At 38.1% G+C, this 21,223-nt stretch overlaps 1 protein-coding gene across 1 annotated transcript; it reads left to right on the forward strand.

Moving 5' to 3' along the window:
• Window positions 1-10,550: 10,550 nt before the first annotated feature.
• Window positions 10,551-20,764, forward strand: LOC133619173 (uncharacterized). The gene is made up of 2 exons (XM_061980093.2): window positions 10,551-10,955; window positions 18,645-20,764. The coding sequence occupies exons 1-2, from the start codon at window positions 10,853-10,855 to the stop codon at window positions 20,381-20,383; spliced, it is 1,842 nt and encodes a 613-aa protein (XP_061836077.1). The 5' UTR covers window positions 10,551-10,852; the 3' UTR covers window positions 20,384-20,764.
• Window positions 20,765-21,223: the final 459 nt, after the last annotated feature.

Here is a 21,223-nt window from a genome sequence, read left to right on the forward strand (position 1 = left end):
AAAAGCCAGTAAATTAGAATATTTTGAAAAACTTGATTTATTTCAGTAATTGCATTCAAAAGGTGTAACTTGTACATTATATTTATTCATTGCACACAGACTGATGCATTCAAATGTTTATTTCATTTAATTTTGATGATTTGAAGTGGCAACAAATGAAAATCCAAAATTCCGTGTGTCACAAAATTAGAATATTACTTAAGGCTAATACAAAAAAGGGATTTTTAGAAATGTTGGCCAACTGAAAAGTATGAAAATGAAAAATATGAGCATGTACAATACTCAATACTTGGTTGGAGCTCCTTTTGCCTCAATTACTGCGTTAATGCGGCGTGGCATGGAGTCGATGAGTTTCTGGCACTGCTCAGGTGTTATGAGAGCCCAGGTTGCTCTGATAATGGCCTTCAACTCTTCTGCGTTTTTGGGTCTGGCATTCTGCATCTTCCTTTTCACAATACCCCACAGATTTTCTATGGGGCTAAGGTCAGGGGAGTTGGCGGGCCAATTTAAAACAGAAATACCATGGTCCGTAAACCAGGCACGGGTAGATTTTGCGCTGTGTGCAGGCGCCAAGTCCTGTTGGAACTTGAAATCTCCATCTCCATAGAGCAGGCCAGCAGCAGGAAGCATGAAGTGCTCTAAAACTTGCTGGTAGACGGCTGCGTTGACCCTGGATCTCAGGAAACAGAGTGGACCGACACCAGCAGATGACATGGCACCCCAAACCATCACTGATGGTGGAAACTTTACACTAGACTTCAGGCAACGTGGATCCTGTGCCTCTCCTGTCTTCCTCCAGACTCTGGGACCTCGATTTCCAAAGGAAATGCAAAATTTGCATGGTTGGGTGATGGTTTGGGGTGCCATGTCATCTGCTGGTGTCGGTCCACTCTGTTTCCTGAGATCCAGGGTCAACGCAGCCGTCTACCAGCAAGTTTTAGAGCACTTCATGCTTCCTGCTGCTGACCTGCTCTATGGAGATGGAGATTTCAAGTTCCAACAGGACTTGGCGCCTGCACACAGCGCAAAATCTACCCGTGCTTGGTTTACGGACCATGGTATTTCTGTTCTAAATTGGCCCGCCAACTCCCCTGACCTTAGCCCCATAGAAAATCTGTGGGGTATTGTGAAAAGGAAGATGCAGAATGCCAGACCCAAAAACGCAGAAGAGTTGAAGGCCACTATCAGAGCAACCTGGGCTCTCATAACACCTGAGCAGTGCCAGAAACTCATCGACTCCATGCCACGCCGCATTAACGCAGTAATTGAGGCAAAAGGAGCTCCAACCAAGTATTGAGTATTGTACATGCTCATATTTTTCATTTTCATACTTTTCAGGAAAATGTTTAGCCTTAAAGCACCAACAAGCTGTCTTGACTCAACACCGTCTGACTCCTTCATGTCATGTCTGTGTGATCATGTTTTGTTTTAGTCATGTTCGGTTTTGTTTTTAGACTTTTTGTGCACTTTTGTTTGTTTTGTCACCATAGCAACCATTAGTTTTCACCTGTCACGTCACGCACCTGTTTCACGTTTTGAGTCACGCACCTGTTTTCACTAATCATGTTTGTAGTATTTAGGTTCATTGTTTTCAGTTCGTCGTGCTGGCGACATCTGTCAAGACGTGGACTATGGTGCGTTTGTTTTCCCGAGATGCAAGTAAAGCTGGACTGGTCATGGCGTGAAGGTAAATACATATTTATTTATAACACTCAAAGGAACAAAAAGCGCGCTGAAGGCGGAAGTACAAACTTGACTAACGAAACAAAAAGACTTGCACGTGGGCAAAAAACTGTGAACAATTAAACAAAAACACTAACTGTGGCATTAATAGAAAAAACTGACTTGGACATGGCATGAAGTGCGCAGAGGTAGACAGAGTGTGACAGGGGTATGAATGCGGGATGTCACCAGAAAGACAAACTGAAAACAATGAACTTAAATACTACAGACATGATTAGTGAAAAAAGGTGCGTGACGTGACAGGTGAAAACTAATGGTTGCTATGGTGACAAAACAAACAAAAGTGCACAAAAAGTCCAAAAACAAAACCGAACATGACTAAAACAAAACATGATCACACAGACATGACACTTCAGAACTATTGAAGTCTGTGCTCACTGATCAGCGTGAAACAAACAATAGTTAGGCCTGGGCCGATAACACATTGGGCTTGACGATATATTGACCTACGAATTATTGCCCATAAACTATATTTTTTTTATGAGACCAAACTAACCATTGATGTACTGACAATCCATAATAAGGACGCATGTATATCCCTTCAAATGCAATAAACTTGTATTTGCTGTGTTTTTAACATTATAAGTGGAATTAAAAATTTCAATCCCCAAGTTAGATAAAACAAATTAATAAAAACAATAAAATATACAGTAGGGATGTCCCGATCCAGGTTTTTGCACTTCCGATCCGATACCGATATTGTTTTTGCATTTCCGATCCGATACCGATACTGACCGATACCGATACTGGCCTATCCGAGCATGTATTCAAGTTTAAAGTTATTTAGCCTACTTAGTTGTCAGAATCATGTTGAAAAGGGTTTTAGTACTCTTGATAACAACTAGCCAGCTGAATTAGGGGAGTTTGAATAATACACAATGGTTGGTAACAAGAAACTGACCTGTTTATTCAAGGATAAACACAAAATAGACAAAATTATACATGACAAACAGAAATGGCATCATTGAACTAGGGCTGGGCGATATGGCCTTTTTTTAATATTGCCATATTTTAAGGCCATATTGCGATACACGATATATATCTCGATATTTTGCCTTAGCCTTGAATGAACACTTGATGCATATAATCACAGCAGTATGATGATTCTATGTGTTTTGATTGATTGATTGAGACTTTTATTAGTAGGTTGCACAGTGAAGTACATATTCCGTACAATTGACCACTAAATGGTAACACCCCAATAAGTTTTTCAACTTGTTTAAGTCGGGGTCCACTTAAATTGATTAATGATACAGATATATACTATCAGATATATACTATCATCATAATACAGTCATCACACAAGATAATCACATTGAATTATTTACATTATTTATAATCCAGGGTGTGGAGGGGGGCGCCGGATGTAAGTGTCAAAAAGACAGCCAAAAGAGTTTGATATGAGAATAAATCTAAAGTTAAAATATAGGGTAGAAATGCACCCATTTGCAGGAAATGTAGTCTTGATTTTCAAAATGTTCTTTCAAGGCTTGCATGTCTACATTAAAACATTCTTCTTCATACTGCATTAATATTTGCTACTTTTAAACTTTCATGCAGAGAAGGAAATCACAACTAAAAAAAATCACAAATTTTTTCATACGGTGTTGATGTGGAAATTTTTGCCTCGGCATTTGGTGTGGACGTGTGGCACCGAATGGAGATAAGCGTCTCGACAGACGTCACAATATTTGAACAATAATGACGAAAACTGTTTTCTCTGTCGTGTCCGTGTGTCGAAAATTGTTATGCGCTTATTTTTTTATTTGATTTTGTGCGTGGCAAAGATTTGCTATGTGCAGAGGACGCTTAAACAGTGCGCAATTGCACAGGCGCGCACCTTAGAGGGAGCGTTGCTCGCACGGCTGTGCTAGCATCACAGCTAACGTTAGCCATGCTGCTACCTCTCTGCTCGGGGAGGACGTATACGTATGTGACGTATGACGTGACAGTATGTGACGTATGACGTGACAGTATGTGACGTATGACGTGACAGTATGTGACGTATGACGTGACAGTATGTGACGTATGACGTGACAGTATGTGACGTATGACGTGACAGTATGTGACGTATGACGTGACAGTATGTGACGTGTGTAAGAAGGTGCACTTGCTGTCTGTGAGAGGGAGACACAGGAAAGAGTGAGAAGAGCCTGTCGTGTAATGCCAGCAGCTAAAAGCAACTGTGTGAGAATTGTGGATGTGTTGAAGGTGTGCTGGAAAATGCGGAACGGAAATTACGGAGCAGCAGAAAAGTGGAATGTATTGTTTAAATCGGTGCGTTGGAAAACACGGACCGGAGTTTTTTTTAAAACTGGATCTGGATCGGCATTTTCCCATGCCTTGCCGATACGCAATTTTTGGCAAATATCGGCAGCCGATCCGATCCAAATATCGGATCGGGACATCTTTAATATACAGTACAGGCCAAAAGTTTGGACACACCTTCTCCTCATTCAATGTGTTTTCTTTATTTCCATGACTATTTACATTGTAGATTGTCACATCAAAACTATGAATGAACACATGTGGAGTTATGTACTTAACAAAAAAAGGTGAAATAACTGAACACATGTTTTATATTCTAGTTTCTTCAAAATAGCCACCCTTTGCTCTAATTACGGCTTTGCACACTCTTGGCATTCTCTCCATGAGCGTCAAGAGGTAGTCACCTGAAATGGTTTTCACTTCACAGGTGTGCTTGAACCGTAGATCCCAGGTGTCAAAGTCAAGGCTTGGCCTGGCTTGCGAAAGTCTGGAACAAATGTGTCAAAGTACTTTTTCCCCCCTGTTTTTTTCCATTTTGACAAATGTACTGCATATTTTTAAACTTTAATATTATATTGAAATCTGGTGATTTGATGCATTTGCAAACATCTAAAATGATGCACAAAGCAAATTATAACCAGCGACCCAAGAATGTACAACAACTCTTCCCAACAAAAGTGGAGACATTTAATATTAGAGAAAAATGTAACTGGAAATATGTGCATGCATGTACAACACTTAAGACCTTTAGCATATCAGTATGTGGAATTCAATTATGGAATGGATTGATAAACATTGTACTTATAGGACCCAGGCGGTTCGAACTGCAAGTGTTTAAAGGCCTACTGAAATGCGATTTTCTTATTTAAACGGGGATAGCAGGTCCATTCTATGTGTCATACTTGATCATTTCGCGATATTGCCATATTTTTGCTGAAAGGATTTAGTAGAGAACATCGACGATAAAGTTCACAACTTTTGGTCGCTGATAAAAAAGCCTTGCCTGTACCGGAAGTAGCAGACGAGTAGCGTGACGTCACAGGTTGTGGAGCTCCTCACATCCGCACATTGTTTACAATCATGGCCACCAGCAGCGAGAGCGATTCGGACCGAGAAAGCGACGATTTCCCCATTAATTTGAGCGAGGATGAAAGATTTGTGGATGAGGAAAGTGAGAGTGAAGGACTAGAGGGCAGTGGGGGCGATTCATTTAGGGAAGATGCTGTGAGAGGCGGGTGGGACCTGATATTCACAAGACATATATATACTCTATTAGCCACAACACAACCAGGCTTATATTTAATATGCCACAAATTAATCCCGCATAACAAACACCTCCACCCTCCCGTCCATATAACCCGCCAATACAACTCAAACACCTGCACAACACACTCAATCCCACAGCCCAAAGTACCGTTCACCTCCCCAAAGTTCATACAGCACATATATTTCCCCAAAGTCCCCAAAGTTACGTACGTGACATGCACATAGCGGCACGCACGTACGGGCAAGCGATCAAATGTTTGGAAGCCGCAGCTGCATGCGTACTCACGGTACAGCGTCTGCGCATCCAACTCAAAGTCCTCCTGGTAAGTGTCATTGTTGTCCCAGTTCTCCACAGGCCAATGGTAAAGCTTGACTGTCATCTTCCGGGAATGTAAACAATGAAACACCGGCTGTGTTTGTGTTGCTGCAGCCGCCCGCAATACACCGCTTCCCACCTACAGCTTTCTTCTTTGCTGTCTCCATTGTTCATTGAACAAATTGCAAAAGATTCACCAACACAGATGTCCGGAATACTGTGGAATTTTGCGATGAAAACAGACGACTTAATAGCTGGCCACCATGCTGTCCCAAAATGTGCTCCACAATCCGTGACGTCATCATACCGAGACGTTTTCAGCAGGATATTTCGCGCGAAATTTAAAATTGCACTTTAGTAAGCTAACCCGGTCGTATTGGCATGTGTTGCAATGTTAAGATTTCATCATTGATATATAAACTATCAGACTGCGTGGTCGCTAGTAGTGGCTTTCAGTAGGCCTTTAAGAAGAAGAATTGTGACAAAATGTATTGAACTTATTGAAAATACCACATTATTATTATCTCATGTAGTGAATCACAACTGTCTTATTTAGAAATCCTTGTTGTAAATAATCTTACAAGTCGAGAACAAGAAGTAAATAAATGTGTTAGTAATTGCTATGAAGTGGAAAAGGGGTACGATTAAATAAGCGTTGCTTCTTCCTACTCCCTTCCATGTTGTAAGGGGAAATGGAAAATATGTGATGTATCATATTGAAACTGTATACATGTTCCAAATAAACTTCTCCCAACCAACCAACAATGCCCAGACTTTATATTAACATACAGTACAGGACACAACTTATCTTCTTTATTTCCATGACTATTTACATTGTAGATTGTCACGTCACAACTATGAATGAACACATGTGGAGTTACTCAGGCCCGGCCCTAACCAATCTGGCACCCTAGGCAAGATTTTAGGTGGCGCCCCCCCACATCGGCAGTGAAGTGTATATACTCACAAGAACCCGAATAGCTTTGTCTTTGACCTTTTTTTTTTTACTTACAACTATACCTAATATATAAAGGGGTGGAAAAGTGACTATTACCTGCAGGGCAAACATTAGCTAACCAGAAGGCAATAACAATGTAAACAAAAAACACCTGCTTAAAAGATCTAATACAAATGTCCCTGAGGAATGTAAGGTGGGAGTACTGTAATTACCTAACGTTACATTATTATTTTCCATAACAATTTAGCCCCCTCCACAATATTAACCCGACGTTAAAACAGAACTAGCTATTTATTGATTAGCAATTGCCGAATCATGTAACATTAGCTTAATGCTAAAAAGCCAGGTTACTATCACATTCTGTAACAGACAAATAATTTCATGTAGGCTAACGTTACCCAACTGCTACCTCTGTCTTTTCCTTTTCTACTCCTCTTCTTTTCTCTTTTTTATTCCCTGGGCACCTGACAGTTTTGGCTGTTTTGACATCTTGTGTTGATTTTTTGATGTGGTGACGTCCAAAAAGAGTCATGATACGGGAAGGGAGGGGGCGCACCATGCGGGGGGAGGAGGGGGCCGTAATGTTGTAACAAATAATATTTCTATTAAATAGGCTTTACTTTGCATTTTAATTAACGTGGGATTATTTTTTGTATTTAGAAATAATAGTACCAACTTTTTTTCTTTTTTTTTTTCTCCAACATTTGTGGCACTGGCGTGGCGCCCCCTGATGGACGGCGCCCTTAGCATTTGCCTATACGGCCTATGCCACGGGCCGGCCCTGGAGTTACTTAAAGGCATACTTGCCAACCTTGAGACCTCCGATTTCGAGAGGTGGGGGTTGGGGGGCGTGGTCGGGAGTGGGGCGGGGGGCGTGGTTAAGATATATATATATATATATATATATACATATATAAGAAATACTTGACTTTCAGTGAATTCTAGCTATATATATATATATATATATATATATATATATATATATATATATATATATATATATATATATATATTTTATTACATATATATATATATATATAAATAAAAGAAATACTTGAATTTCAGTGTTCATTTATTTACACATATACACACACATAACACTCATCTACTCATTGTTGAGTTAAGGGTTAAATTGGCCATCCTTGTTCTATTCTCTGTCACTATTTCAGAACACACACATTATACAAATATACATTATAAAATCAATAAGAAAACGGGAGCTCTAATTTGGGAGTCTGAATTAGGATCAGAAGTTCCTATATAAACATTGCGCACTCACGTCGCCTTTTTGTATTGATTACTGCAGCTGTGCACTGGATTCATTCAGAAATACAAACTACAACTCACAAACACTTTAGAGTTAGGCTCCACCATCAGAATGTGTACTTAAACTTATAAAGATCACATGGATATTATTCAGTGAGTTGATTCACCAAAACTAACCTGTTATACAGGAGGAAAAAGCACAGAGGACGTTTCAATTGTTCACAGACTGGTCGCTCTCATCAGAATGACAAGACACTTCCGGTCTGCAGGTGATAGCATTCAATTGGGAAGAAACGCCCTACTGCCCCCTACTGACCAATGTGAATACTGATAAATGTGTAATGACAGCTCCAAAAACGAATTCAAACCACAAAATAAAATAAATAAATCAACACAAAAATGTGACACATTATGGGTGGGTCACATATGCATGTACAGTAGATGGCAGTATTGTCCTGTTTAAAAGTGTCACAACATTGCTGTTTACGGCAATGTTGTGAACAGGCTGTCAACACGTCACTCAGGTCCGCATGGAGCTGGAGGGGGCGTGGCCTCCAGCTCCGCCTGAATTTCGGGAGATTTTCGGGAGAAAATTTGTCCCGGGAGGTTTTCGGGAGAGGCGCTGAATTTCGGGAGTCTCCCGGAAAATCCGGGAGGGTTGGCAAGTATGTTAAAGGGGGAACATTATCACAATTTCAGAAGGGTTAAAACCATTAAAAATCAGTTACCAGTGGCTTATTTTATTTTTCGAAGTTTTTTTCAAAATTTTACTCATCACGCAATATCCCTAAAAAAAGCTTCAAAGTGCCTGATTTTAACCATCGTTATATACACCCGTCCATTTTCCTGTGACGTCACATAGTGATGCCAACACAAACAAACATGGCGGATAGAACAGCAAGGTAGCGACATTAGCTCGGATTCAGACTCGGATTTCAGGGGCTTAAGCGAAATTGAAGAAGAAACTGAAGCTATTGAGCCATATCGGTTTGAACCGTATGCAAGCGAAACCGAGGAAAACGACACGACAGCCAGCGACACGGGAGAAAGCGAGGACGAATTCGGCGATCGCCTTCTAACCAACGATTGGTATGTGTTTGTTTTTAAGTGTTGTAATGTTTTTAAGCTAAATTATTGGTAGACACAGTTTATGTATAATAATTTATGTAAAACCGCGAATAATGAATAAAGTTTTCATCAATTAATATATTCTGTAGACATACCCTCATCTGCGCTCTTTTCCTGAAAGCTGATCTGTCCAGTTTTGGAGTTGATGTCAGCAGGCCAGGGAAGCTAGGGTCGATATTCTTCTCTTGATCATCTTCGGTGGCATAAGGGACGGTGTGAGCCAAGACATCCAGGGGGTTTAGCTCGCTCGACTGCGGGAACAAACTGCCGCCATTGCTTGCCGTGCTACCGAGGTCCTTTGTCCCTGAATAGCTCACACACTCCGGCAGATTCAATGGGGGTCTGGCGGCAGATTTCTTTGACTTTATGGTTGGAAATGCATCTGCTTTGAGTGTCGCAGGATATCCACACATTCTTGCCATCTCTGTCGTAGCATAGCTTTCGTCGGTAAAGTGTGCGGAACAAACGACTGACCATTTTCGTCGGCTTTCCCTACACCCTCGTATTTTTGAACAAATTTCGTGCAACTTGAATCCGTCCCTGTTCGTGTTGTTACACCCTCCGACAACACACCGACGAGGCATGATGGTTGGGTGATGGTTTGGGGTGCCATATCATCTGCTGGTGTCGGTCCACTCTGTTTCCTGAGATCCAGGGTCAACGCAGCCGTCTACCAGCAAGTTTTAGAGCACTTCATGCTTCCTGCTGCTGACCTGCTCTATGGAGATGGAGATTTCAAGTTCCAACAGGACTTGGCGCCTGCACACAGCGCAAAATCTACCCGTGCCTGGTTTACGGACCATGGTATTTCTGTTCTAAATTGGCCCGCCAACTCCCCTGACCTTAACCCCATAGAAAATCTGTGGGGTATTGTGAAAAGGAAGATGCAGAATGCCAGACCCAAAAACGCAGAAGAGTTGAAGGCCACTATCAGAGCAACCTGGGCTCTCATAACACCTGAGCAGTGCCAGAAACTCATCGACTCCATGCCACGCCGCATTAACGCAGTAATTGAGGCAAAAGGAGCTCCAACCAAGTATTGAGTATTGTACATGCTCATATTTTTCATTTTCATACTTTTCAGTTGGCCAACATTTCTAAAAATCCCTTTTTTGTATTAGCCTTAAGTAATATTCTAATTTTGTGACACACGGAATTTTGGATTTTCATTTGTTGCCACTTCAAATCATCAAAATTAAATGAAATAAACATTTGAATGCATCAGTCTGTGTGCAATGAATAAATATAATGTACAAGTTACACCTTTTGAATGCAATTAACTGAAATAAATCAAGTTTTTCAAAATATTCTAATTTACTGACTTTTACCTGTATATAAACCCTCGGTTACGTTTCAAAACTCAACGTGTCACCACTTCCGCTCTTAGCGCCTTCAAAATAAGAGCTCAAGGCATATACTGTATAACAGCTTATAACAGGAACTTAACGTCACAAAGAGGCAAGTCCATAAAAATAGGTTACACAATCCATAACAAAAAAAACATTACCATTTTTTTTTTTAAACACGCCCGTCAACATCTGCATTGAGTATTTTTGGTATAATCAATTTTGGCAACGAAAAGATTTGAGGGGTCATTTTTTGAAGCCGACTCGTTTTTTAGGAACGGAGTCAAAAAAAACCGACTCTCTTCAAAGAACCGAAATGCCCTTTTCACACAGCACAGACGCGACCAAGATGGCGGACTGAGCTGATCTTGTTGTCCGGAGCTCGCGACAAAAGTTTCCAACGTACGACAAAAACACCATCCTAACTTCACGGCGAAGGCAGCGATGAATGTCTTAAAGATTAGTGTTTTGAAAACATTATTTTCTAAAAGCCGAGAAACGGAAGTTGACTTCGGAGCGACGGCGTGTTACCGGAAGTGAAGATTGAAGACGTGATAGAAGATGGACGACTACTGCTATGCTAAGATGGCGACGTCATGGAAAAGAGAATCAGCAACTTCCAGCAAATCAACAACGGAGGAAAAGACGAAAAGTACAGATGAAGGTGAGCTGAAGTCCAATAACGTTTTTTGAAGGCTATAAAAAAAAAAGCTTTGAGAAAGTTTTTCACCGCCATGATTGTTTGTTAGCTTGGAGAAGACAGCGAACGTTCATCCAAAATGCAAAAATGCGTAGTTGTCTGTGTGATGAAAAATTGAACTGGAAACAGTATTTTAACTTTTCCTTTGCGTTTAGCATGTTTTTAGCATAACGCTAACATCTTTGTTCAGCAGGAGTCCTGTTGTCATCTTAAAAAAGTCTCATGAAATAGTTGTTGAACTTTTGTTTCAGAAATGAAAACAGAAAAAATGGCCCAAAATGTGTAAATGTGAAACAGAATGAACGGAAGGTACATGGACCCTTATCAATTGTTTGCATTTTTCAAGTGTGCGCAAAAGCTACTACTCTAATTTCAAATGAAATTTTGATTGGAAATCTGCCCTTGTAATCCCCCTATTAAAAGGAGGTGACCCTAGTAATCTAAATAATTACAGACCGATCTCTAAACTCTCTGTTCTGGCAAAAGTGCTTGAATCCCTTATCAGTGAACAGATAAAAGACTTTTTGGACACCAATTTTATTCTGTCACCATTTCAGTCAGGTTTTCGTAGAAATCACAGTACTGTTACTGCTGCTATGAAGTATATAAATGATGTAACTGAAGCTCTTGACAAGAAGCAGTGCTGTCTGTCCCTCTTTATTGACTTTTCAAAGGCATTTGATACTGTTGATCATGTCATTTTAATCAAACGTCTTTCAGCTATTGGTTTTTCTCAGCAAGCAGTTGGATGGTTTGCAAATGACCTCACAAGTAGAACTCAGGCTGTTCAGATAGAAGGTTCCTCCTCGGACGTACTGCAAGTGAAAAAGGGTGTCCCTCAAGGTTCTGTGTTGGGCCCCTTATTATTCACTATTTACATAAATAATCTTGGACAGAATATTCCGAACTCAACTTTCCATTTCTATGCTGATGATACTGTCATATACTGCACAGCACCCACTCTTGCTGAGGCTTTTAAATATCTACAACATGCATTTGACAGAGTACAAGAACAACTTTGCTATCTTCAAATGGTTTTAAATGCAGAGAAAACAAAGTGTATGCTCTTTACCACATCAAAAACTGTAAGATCATCACTGTGTGAGAACATTTTAACAAGAAATGGGCAACAAATTATGTTAGTATCTGCTTTTAAATATTTAGGATTTTTAATTGATGACCACTTGAGTTTTAAGGAGCACATTCAGTATGTTGTAAAAAACTGAAACTTTTACTGGGATTTTATTATAGAAACAAGTCTTGCTTTTCTTTTACTGTGAAACAGAAATTGGTGGAAACAACCTTTTTACCTGTTATTGACTATGGAGATGTGTTGTACATGAATGCTACTGCTGCTTGTCTCCACAAGCTGGATAGTGTGTACCACCAACTTACTCACCATTGTGTGTTATACTCAATGGTTAACTTACTCACCATTGTGTGTTATACTCAATGGTTAACTTACTCACCATTGTGTGTTATACTCAATGGTTAACTGGACATCTTTATGTGCTGGACGCCTCAATCATTGGTATGTTTTCATCTACAAAACCATTCTGGGTATCACTCCATCTTATCTGTCTTGTCTTTTAACAAAGAAACAAGGAAGTCACAATCTTCGTTCAATGAATGTTCTGCAATTTGTCGTCCCCAAAGTAAGAACTGAACTGGGCAAGAAAGCATTTAGGTTTTCAGCACCGAAGGCTTGGAATAACCTACAATCGAACATTAAACTTCAAACCCTAGTTACGTTGAATGAGTTTAAAGCTTCTGTGAAAGGACTGCAGTCTACCTTGTCTGTATGCACATGTGTCATGTCAGCAAGTTTTAATGTTGTAAATGTGATGTTTTATGTATTTGTTTACTGTTTTTTAATGTAACCTTGCTGCTGCCCTCTTGGCCAGGTCTCCCTTGGAAAAGAGATCTTTGATCTCAATGGGATTTTACCTGGTTAAATAAAGGCTAATAATAATAAAGCAAAAAATGGAAAAATTATTTGTTATCCATTTTTTAAATGTTTGGTCTGGAAACAGATATTGAAAAAAAATGTGTTATTTTGTTTTCTAGTGTTGGTTTTATATTGATAAACAAATAAACAGAAAGTTGACAGACGGTCCGTGTACCTTCCCTTCATTGTAGTTCCAATTCTGAAACGCAAATCAAAAAGTAAAATTCGGGCCGTTTTCCGATTTTTATTATATATGGCAGATTTGAAAACAGACAGAAGAGGGTTGATTTTCATTAAAATATTGCCATAAAATTGGATTTTGTGCTGTTTTCCTTTCATGGATTTTAATTTTTCCAGATAAACACACACAAAAAAAAGAAAAAAAGTTCATCCAAAATGCAAAAATGCGTAGTTGTCTGTGTGATGAAAAATTGAACCGGAAACAGTATTTTAACTTTTCCTTTGCGTTTAGCATGTTTTTAGCATAACGCTAACATCTTTGTTCAGCAGGAGTCCTGTTGTCATCTTAAAAAAGTCTCATTAAATAATTGTTCGACTTTTGTTTCAGAAATGAAAACAGAAAAAATGGCCCAAAATGTGTAAATGTGAAACAGAATGAAGGGAAGGTACACGGACTGTTATCCATTGTTTGCATTTTCCAAGTGTGCGCAAAAGCAAAAAATGGAAAAATTATTTGTTATCCATTTTTAAAATTTTGGGTCTGGAAACAGATATTGAAGAAAAACGTGTTATTTTGTTTTCGAGTGTTGGTTTTATATTGATAAACAAATAAACGGAAAGTTGACAGATGGTCCGTGTACCTTCCCTTCATTCTAGTTCCAATTCTGAAACGCAAATCAAAAAATAAATTCGGGCCGTTTTCCGATTTTTATTATATATGACAGATTTGAAAACAAACAGAAAAGGGTTGATTTTCATTAAAATATTGCCATAAAATTGGATTTTGTGCTGTTTTCCTTTCATAGATTTTAATTTTTCCAAATAAACACACACACACACAAAAAAAAAAGTTCATCCAAAATGCAAACATACGTAGTTGTCTGTGTGATGACAAATTGAACCAGAAACAGTATTTTAACTTTTCCTTTGTGTTTAGCATGTTTTTAGCATAACGCTAACATCTTTGTTCAGCAGGAGTCCTGTTGTCCTATAAAAAGAGTCTCATTAAATAGTTGTTCGACTTTTGTTTCAGAAGTGAAAACAGAAAAAATGGCCCAAAATGTGTAAATGTGAAACAGAATGAACGGAAGGTACACGGACTGTTATCCATTGTTTGCATTTTTCAAGTGTGCACAAAAGCAAAAAATGGAAAAATTAGTTGTTATCCATTTTTTAAAATTTTGGGTCTGGAAACAGATATTGAAGAAAAACGTGTTATTTTATTTTCGAGTGTTGGTTTTATATTGATAAACAAATAAACGGAAAGTTGACAGGCGGTCCGTGTACCTTCCCTTCATTCTAGTTCCAATTCTGAAACGCAAATCAAAAAGTAAAATTCGGGCCGTTTTCCGATTTTTATTATATATGACAGATTTGAAAACAAACAGAAGAGGGTTGATTTTCATTAAAATATTGCCATAAAATTGGATTTTGTGCTGTTTTCCTTTCATGGATTTAAATTTTTCCAAATAAACACACACACACACAAAAAAAAAAAAGTTCATCCAAAATGCAAAAATGCGTAGTTGTCTGTGTGATGACAAATTGAACCAGAAACAGTATTTTAACTTTTCCTTTGCGTTTAGCATGTTTTTAGCATAACGCTAACATCTCTGTTCAGCAGGAGTCCTGTTGTCCTTTTAAAAAAAGTCTCATTAAATAGTTGTTCGACTTTTGTTTCAGAAGTGAAAACAGAAAAAATGGCCCAAAATGTGTAAATGTGAAACAGAATGAACGGAAGATACACGGACTGTTATCCATTGTTTGCATTTTTCAAGTGTGCACAAAAGCAAAAAATTGAAAAATTAGTTGTTATCCATTTTTTAAATTTTGGGTCTGGAAACAGATATTGAAGAAAAACGTGTTATTTTGTTTTCGAGTGTTGGTTTTATATTGATAAACAAATAAACGGAAAGTTGACAGATGGTCCGTGTACCTTCCCTTCATTCTAGTTCCAATTCTGAAACGCAAATCAAAAAGTAAAATTCGGGCTGTTTTCCGATTTTTATTATATATGGCAGATTTTAAAACAAACAGAAAAGAGTTGATTTTCATTAAAATATTGCCATAACATTTTATGGATTTTAATTTTTCCAGATAAACACACAAAAAATAAAAACTGTTCATCCGAAGTGCAAAAATGCGCAGTTGTCTGTGTGATGACAAATTGAACCGGAAACAGTATTTTAACTTTTCCTTTGCGTTTAGCATAATGCTAACATCTTTGTTCAGCAGGAGTCCTGTTGTCGTCTTAAAAAAGTCTCATGAAATAGTTGTTGAACTTTTGTTTCAGAAATGAAAACAGAAAAAATGGCCCAAAATGTGTAAATGTGAAATAGAATGAATGGAAGGTACACGGACCGTTATCCATTGTTTGCATTTTCCAAGTGTGCACAAAAGCAAAAAATGGAAAAATTATTTGTTATCCATTTTTTAAATTTTGGGTCTGGAAACAGATATTGAAAAAAAACGTGTAATTTTGTTTTTTAGTGTTGGTTTTATATTGATAAACAAATAAACGGAAGGTTGACAGACGGTCCGTGTACCTTCCCTTCATTCTAGTTCCAATTCTGAAACGCAAATCAAAAAATTAAATTTGGGCTGTTTTCCGATTTTTATTATATATGGCAGATTTGAAAACAAACAGAAAAAGATTGATTTTCATTAAAATATTGCCATAAAATTGGATTTTGTGCTGTTGTCCTTTTATAGTTTTAAATTTTTCCAAATAAACACAAAAATAAAAAATAAATGTTCATCCAAAATGCAAAAATGCGTAGTTGTCTGTGTGATGACAAATTGAACCGGAAACGGTATTTTAACTTTTCCTTTGCGTTTAGCATGTTTTTAGCATAATGCTAACATCTTTGTTCAGCAGGAGTCCTGTTGTCATCTTAAAAAAGTCTCATTAAATAGTTGTTGAACTTTTGTTTCAGAAATGAAAAAAGAAAAAATGGCCCAAAATGTGTAAATGTGAAACAGAATGAATGGAAGGTACACGGACTGTTATCCATTGTTTGCATTTTCCAAGTTTGCACAAAAGCAAAAAATGGAAAAATTAGTTGTTATCCATTTTTAAAATTTTGGGTTTGGAAACAGAAAAAACGTGTTATTTTGTTTTTTAGTGTTCGTTTTTATAAACAAATGAACAGAAGGTTCACAGACCCTCATTTATCCGTCAGTTCCTTCAATCGTTTTTAGCTGTTCAGTAATATTTTCTCCTTCCTTCATTTCACATGTGAAATAGTCTGACAGCTGGTTATCAATTACAACTGAGAGAATGCCTTTTCTCTTCCAGCTTGGAATTCCTCCTTAGGCCTAGCAACCTTTTCCATTAGCCCAGTGGTTCTCAAACTTTTTTTGTCATCCCCCACTTTGGACAAGGGGGAGTTTTCAAGCCCCACCTGCCCCCATCGCCCCAACAGAGCGCTAATGCCAAGCTTTAACATTTTCAAATTTATTGAACATCAAGTTGTATACATTCGAACTCAATAACATAAAATAACATTAAGTTCAATAATAAATAAAATAACTGTGCAGCTGTGGTATAACTTGCATCAAGTTCAATAATAAATAAAATAACTTCCATCAAGTTCAATAATAAATAAAATAAAAGTGTTATAACTTGCATCAAGTTCAATAATAAATCAAAAAAGTGTTATAACTTGCATCACGTTCAATAATAAATAAAAAAAAGTGTTATAACTTGCATCAAGTTCAATAATAAATCAAAAAAAGTGTTATAACTTGCATCAAGTTCCATAATAAATCAAAAAAGTGTTATAACTAGCATCAAGTTCAATAATAAATCAAAAAGTGTTATAACTTGCATCACGTTCAATAATAAATCAAAAAAAGTGTTATAACTTGCATCAAGTTCAATAATAAATCAAATAACTTGCATCAAGTTCAATAATAAATCAAAAATAGTGTTATAACTTGCATCAAGTTCAATAATAAATAAAACAAAAGTGTTATAACTTGCATCAAGTTCAATAAAAAAAAGTGTTATAACTTGCATCAAGTTCAATAATAAATCAAATAAAAGTGTTATAACTTGCATCAAGTTCAATAATAAATCAAATAACTTGCATCAAGTTCAATAATAAATCAAATAAAAGTGTTATAACCTGCATCAAATTCAATAATAAATCAAATAACTTGCATCAAGTTCAATAATAAATCAAAAAAAGTGTTATAACTTGGATCAAGTTCGATAATAAATAAAACAAAAGTGTTATAACTTGCATCAAGTTCAATAATAAATCAAAAAAAGTGTTATAACTTGCATCAAGTTCAATAATAAATAAAACAAAAGTGTTATAACTTGCATCAAGTTCAATAATAAATCAAAAAGTGTTATAACTTGCATCAAGTTCAATAATAAATCAAAAAAAGTGTTATAACTTGCATCAAGTTCAATAATAAATCAAATAAAAGTGTTATAACTTGCATCAAGTTCAATAATAAATCAAATAAAAGTGTTATAACTTGCATCAAGTTCAATAATAAATCAAATAACTTGCATCAAGTTCAATAATAAATACAATAAAAGTGCCACTTTGCAATCTTTGCAAAAAAAAAGGAGGAGCTATGCATTTGGCAAGACAGGGCAAGTGACAGCACTTTGCCCCGGGAGAGCCACCTTGCTTCACTGTGAAACAGCACGGCTGTATGATCAGCTCCCATTTCCTCACACAGTGCAGAGAACAGTCGCGCTTTCAGTGGTCGTGTTTTGATCAAATTTACCGCGCTCACAACATCTGTTAAAACCTCATTGAGTTCAGGGCTGAGCTGCCTTGACGCGAGTGCTTCCCGGTGAATGACACAGTGTGTGCCCGTCACATTTTCGTTTCTCTGCAGGCGCTGGCTCTGGCTCGACGACCTTTGAGGTGCGAGTCACAAATGTATATATTTGTGTAATTGTGGTCCACACGTTAGCCTGCTACCCATCCGCGCGAAAGTTTGTTCCGCTTAGCCCCGCCCCCATTAGTTACTGTCGCTATGTCTGTCAAACTTTCGCTCGTACCGAGAAATATAAAGCCTACAGTAAAAATAAGTACCGGTAATTTCCATTTATTTATATAGCGCATTTCACAGACAGAATCACAAAGTGATTTACAGTGTGTATAGAAAATGAAAGCATAGTAAAAAAAATAATCTAAGAATATAATAATTAAAAAAAAAAATTTAAAGTGAAATTTCCTCCCGTTCCTCGCGCCCCACCTGTCATGTCTCTATTCCCCACCAGTGGGGCGCGCCCCACACTTTGAGAAACGCTGCATTAGCCCCTTTGCTTCCACTTCAAATTTCCAAGTTGCACAAACACAAGAGTTGAAGTGATACCTAACTTATGAACAGACACTAGGTGGCAGCAGACGCACACTCTCTGAACACATTGTCAAAGTACTGCATTACTACTGTATAATAATAATATCATATTACTGTATTCAGAACCAATAAAGTCAGGGTAAATGGGACTTAGTCTCTACATGTCTGAGCTAAAGTGTGTTTGTGTCCCGCAGACATCCAGCAGCTAAATGGTCATGTGGAAGAACTTCCCCCTCAGTGGCAGGAAGCGGATCTCCCCGAGCTGCCGCTAGTTGTTGTCGCTGTGAAGACTGAAGACCACGATGACGAACCACAGTCTTTTCATTCTTTGGGTCTTGCAGACGTCCAGCGTCTTATTGGTCTTCCAGAAGAACTCCCTCCTCTGCCGCGAGGGGGAGGCTCCACTTTGAAGCAGGAGGATCCACAGCCCCCCCACATTAAAAAGGAAGAGGAGGAACTTTGGGTCACGAAGGAGGGAGAGGGTCTCACGGATATCACAAAGTTGCTCCTGGAGACTGAAGATGATGAAAAGAAACCAAAACCAGGCAACCTCTTAGCTCCGCTATCAGATAGTGAGGCTGAAGACGAGGTTGAAGTACCTTTGAGCAGCGATACAGATATGAGGACTCACACTGGCAACAAACTCTCTAAATGTCCCGAAAAGAAGACGGGTGAAAAATGTTTTAGTTGCTCAGTTTGTGCTAAAAGCTTTAGCAAAAATTGCAATTTGACTCAACACATGAGAACTCACGCAGAAGAAAAGCCATTCAGTTGTTCAGTTTGCGGTCGAGGATTCACTCAGAAGGCAAGCATGGATGCACACATGGCGACGCATGCGGAAAGAAGACATTTCCGTTGCTCCGTTTGCAGTGCCGGCTTTGCGCACAGGCAGAGTTTGTCCCGGCACATGCTGAAACACACCGGAGAGAAACCCTTCAGTTGTTCAGCATGTGGCAAAAGGTTCTCTTTCAAATACCTGATGGTAAAACACACGCGGACACACACAAGAGAAAAACACTTCGGTTGCTCAGTTTGCGGTCACGTATTTCCAGAGAAGGCAACCATGGTAACGCACATGAAAATGCACAAAGAGGAGAAACCTTTTTGTTGCACTGTATGCGCTAAAAGATTCGCTCAGAAGTCAAGTATGGTGAAACACATGAAAACGCACACACGTGATGAACAATTGAGTTGCTCAGTTTGTGGCGACATGTTCACTGAGAAGGCAACTTTGGTAGCACACATGAAAGCGCACAAAGAAGAAACCCCCATTCGTTGCTCAGTCTGTGGCAAATTATATCGTTACAAACAAAACTTGTCCCGACACATGCTGAAACACACCGGAGAAAAACCCTTTAGTTGTTCAGTTTGCGGGAAAGGATTCTCCCTGAAATATTCAATGGTTGCCCATATGAGAAGGCACACGGGAGAGCAACCATTTCTCTGCTCAGTTTGCGGCAAGTTGTTCACCTTGAAGGCATCTTTGTCAATGCACATGAGAACGCACGCGGACCAAAAACCGTTCCGTTGCTCAGTTTGCGGCAAATTCTTTTGCTACAGACAGACTTTGACGAGACACACGCTGAGACACACTGGAGAAAAACCCTTCGGTTGTTCAGTGTGTGGCAAAGGATTCACCTGCAAGGAAACTAGAGAAATGCACATGAAAATGCACACGGAAGAAAACCTGTTTTGTTGCTCCGTTTGTGGCGAATTATTTTGTTACAGACAAAGTTTGACCCGACACATGCTGAAACACAACGGAGAGAAACCCTTCAGTTGTTCAGTTTGCGGTAGAAGTTTCTCGCTGAAATACTTGTTGGTGAAACACGCCAGGACACACAACAGAGAGAAACCTTTCAGTTGTTCAGTCTGCGGCAAAAGATACTCGGACGAGAAAGGTATTCATGCACACATGAGAACACACAGATGAGAATAGTCTTTTTACGTGCTCGGTAGGGGGTGACGGTTGAACTATAAGAATGGGTTGACAGCACACAATTTGTGCGGAAAGATTCCCAAATCATAAAAGTGTAAAGTTCCATGAGAGAACTCACCTAAAAAAGTGACGGTCTGTGGTGCTAAGTAGGGCTGCAGCTAACGATTATTTTTCTATCGATTAATCTATAGATTATTTTTTCGATTAATCGGTTAATCTATAGATTATTTTTTCGATTAATCTATAGATTATTTTTCCTTTTACCGATTTTTTTTTTTTTTTTAAATGAAGAGGAAAAAATAAATGTAGGCCAGTTTTTTCAAAAGGCATGGCTTTTATTTACAAAAAAAAAAGTATGGCCACTCAGTCAACATTGACAACAACATGACAAAATATTCTGTAACAATGTAAACATTTAAAACTTTTAACATTTAACAAAATTAAAAGTAGCTTATTTGCTTTTTAATGTGCAAATATAAAAGTAAACATCCAGTGCAAATCTTAATATTCTGGAATAGTATAAGCATTTCAAAAGTAAAAGTATTGCTTATTTTGCTTTAAAATGTGCAAAAATAAAGATAAACATCCAATACAAAAAAGTGCAAAACGGAAATATTCTGTAACAAGTGTAAACATTTCAACAAAAGTAAAAGTATTGCTTATTTGCTCAAATGTGCAAAAATAAAGCTAAACATCCAATACAAAAAAGTGTACAGTGTAAACATTTCAACAAAAGTCAAAGTATTGCTTATTTTGCTTAATAACACAACAATGATAGTATGATTAAAGTGAAAGTTAATTGTTGGTTTGTACATAGTATATGTAACTGTTAAT

Source organism: Nerophis lumbriciformis, linkage group LG20, assembly GCF_033978685.3.
Source record: "Nerophis lumbriciformis linkage group LG20, RoL_Nlum_v2.1, whole genome shotgun sequence".
Lineage (NCBI taxonomy): Eukaryota > Metazoa > Chordata > Actinopteri > Syngnathiformes > Syngnathidae > Nerophis > Nerophis lumbriciformis.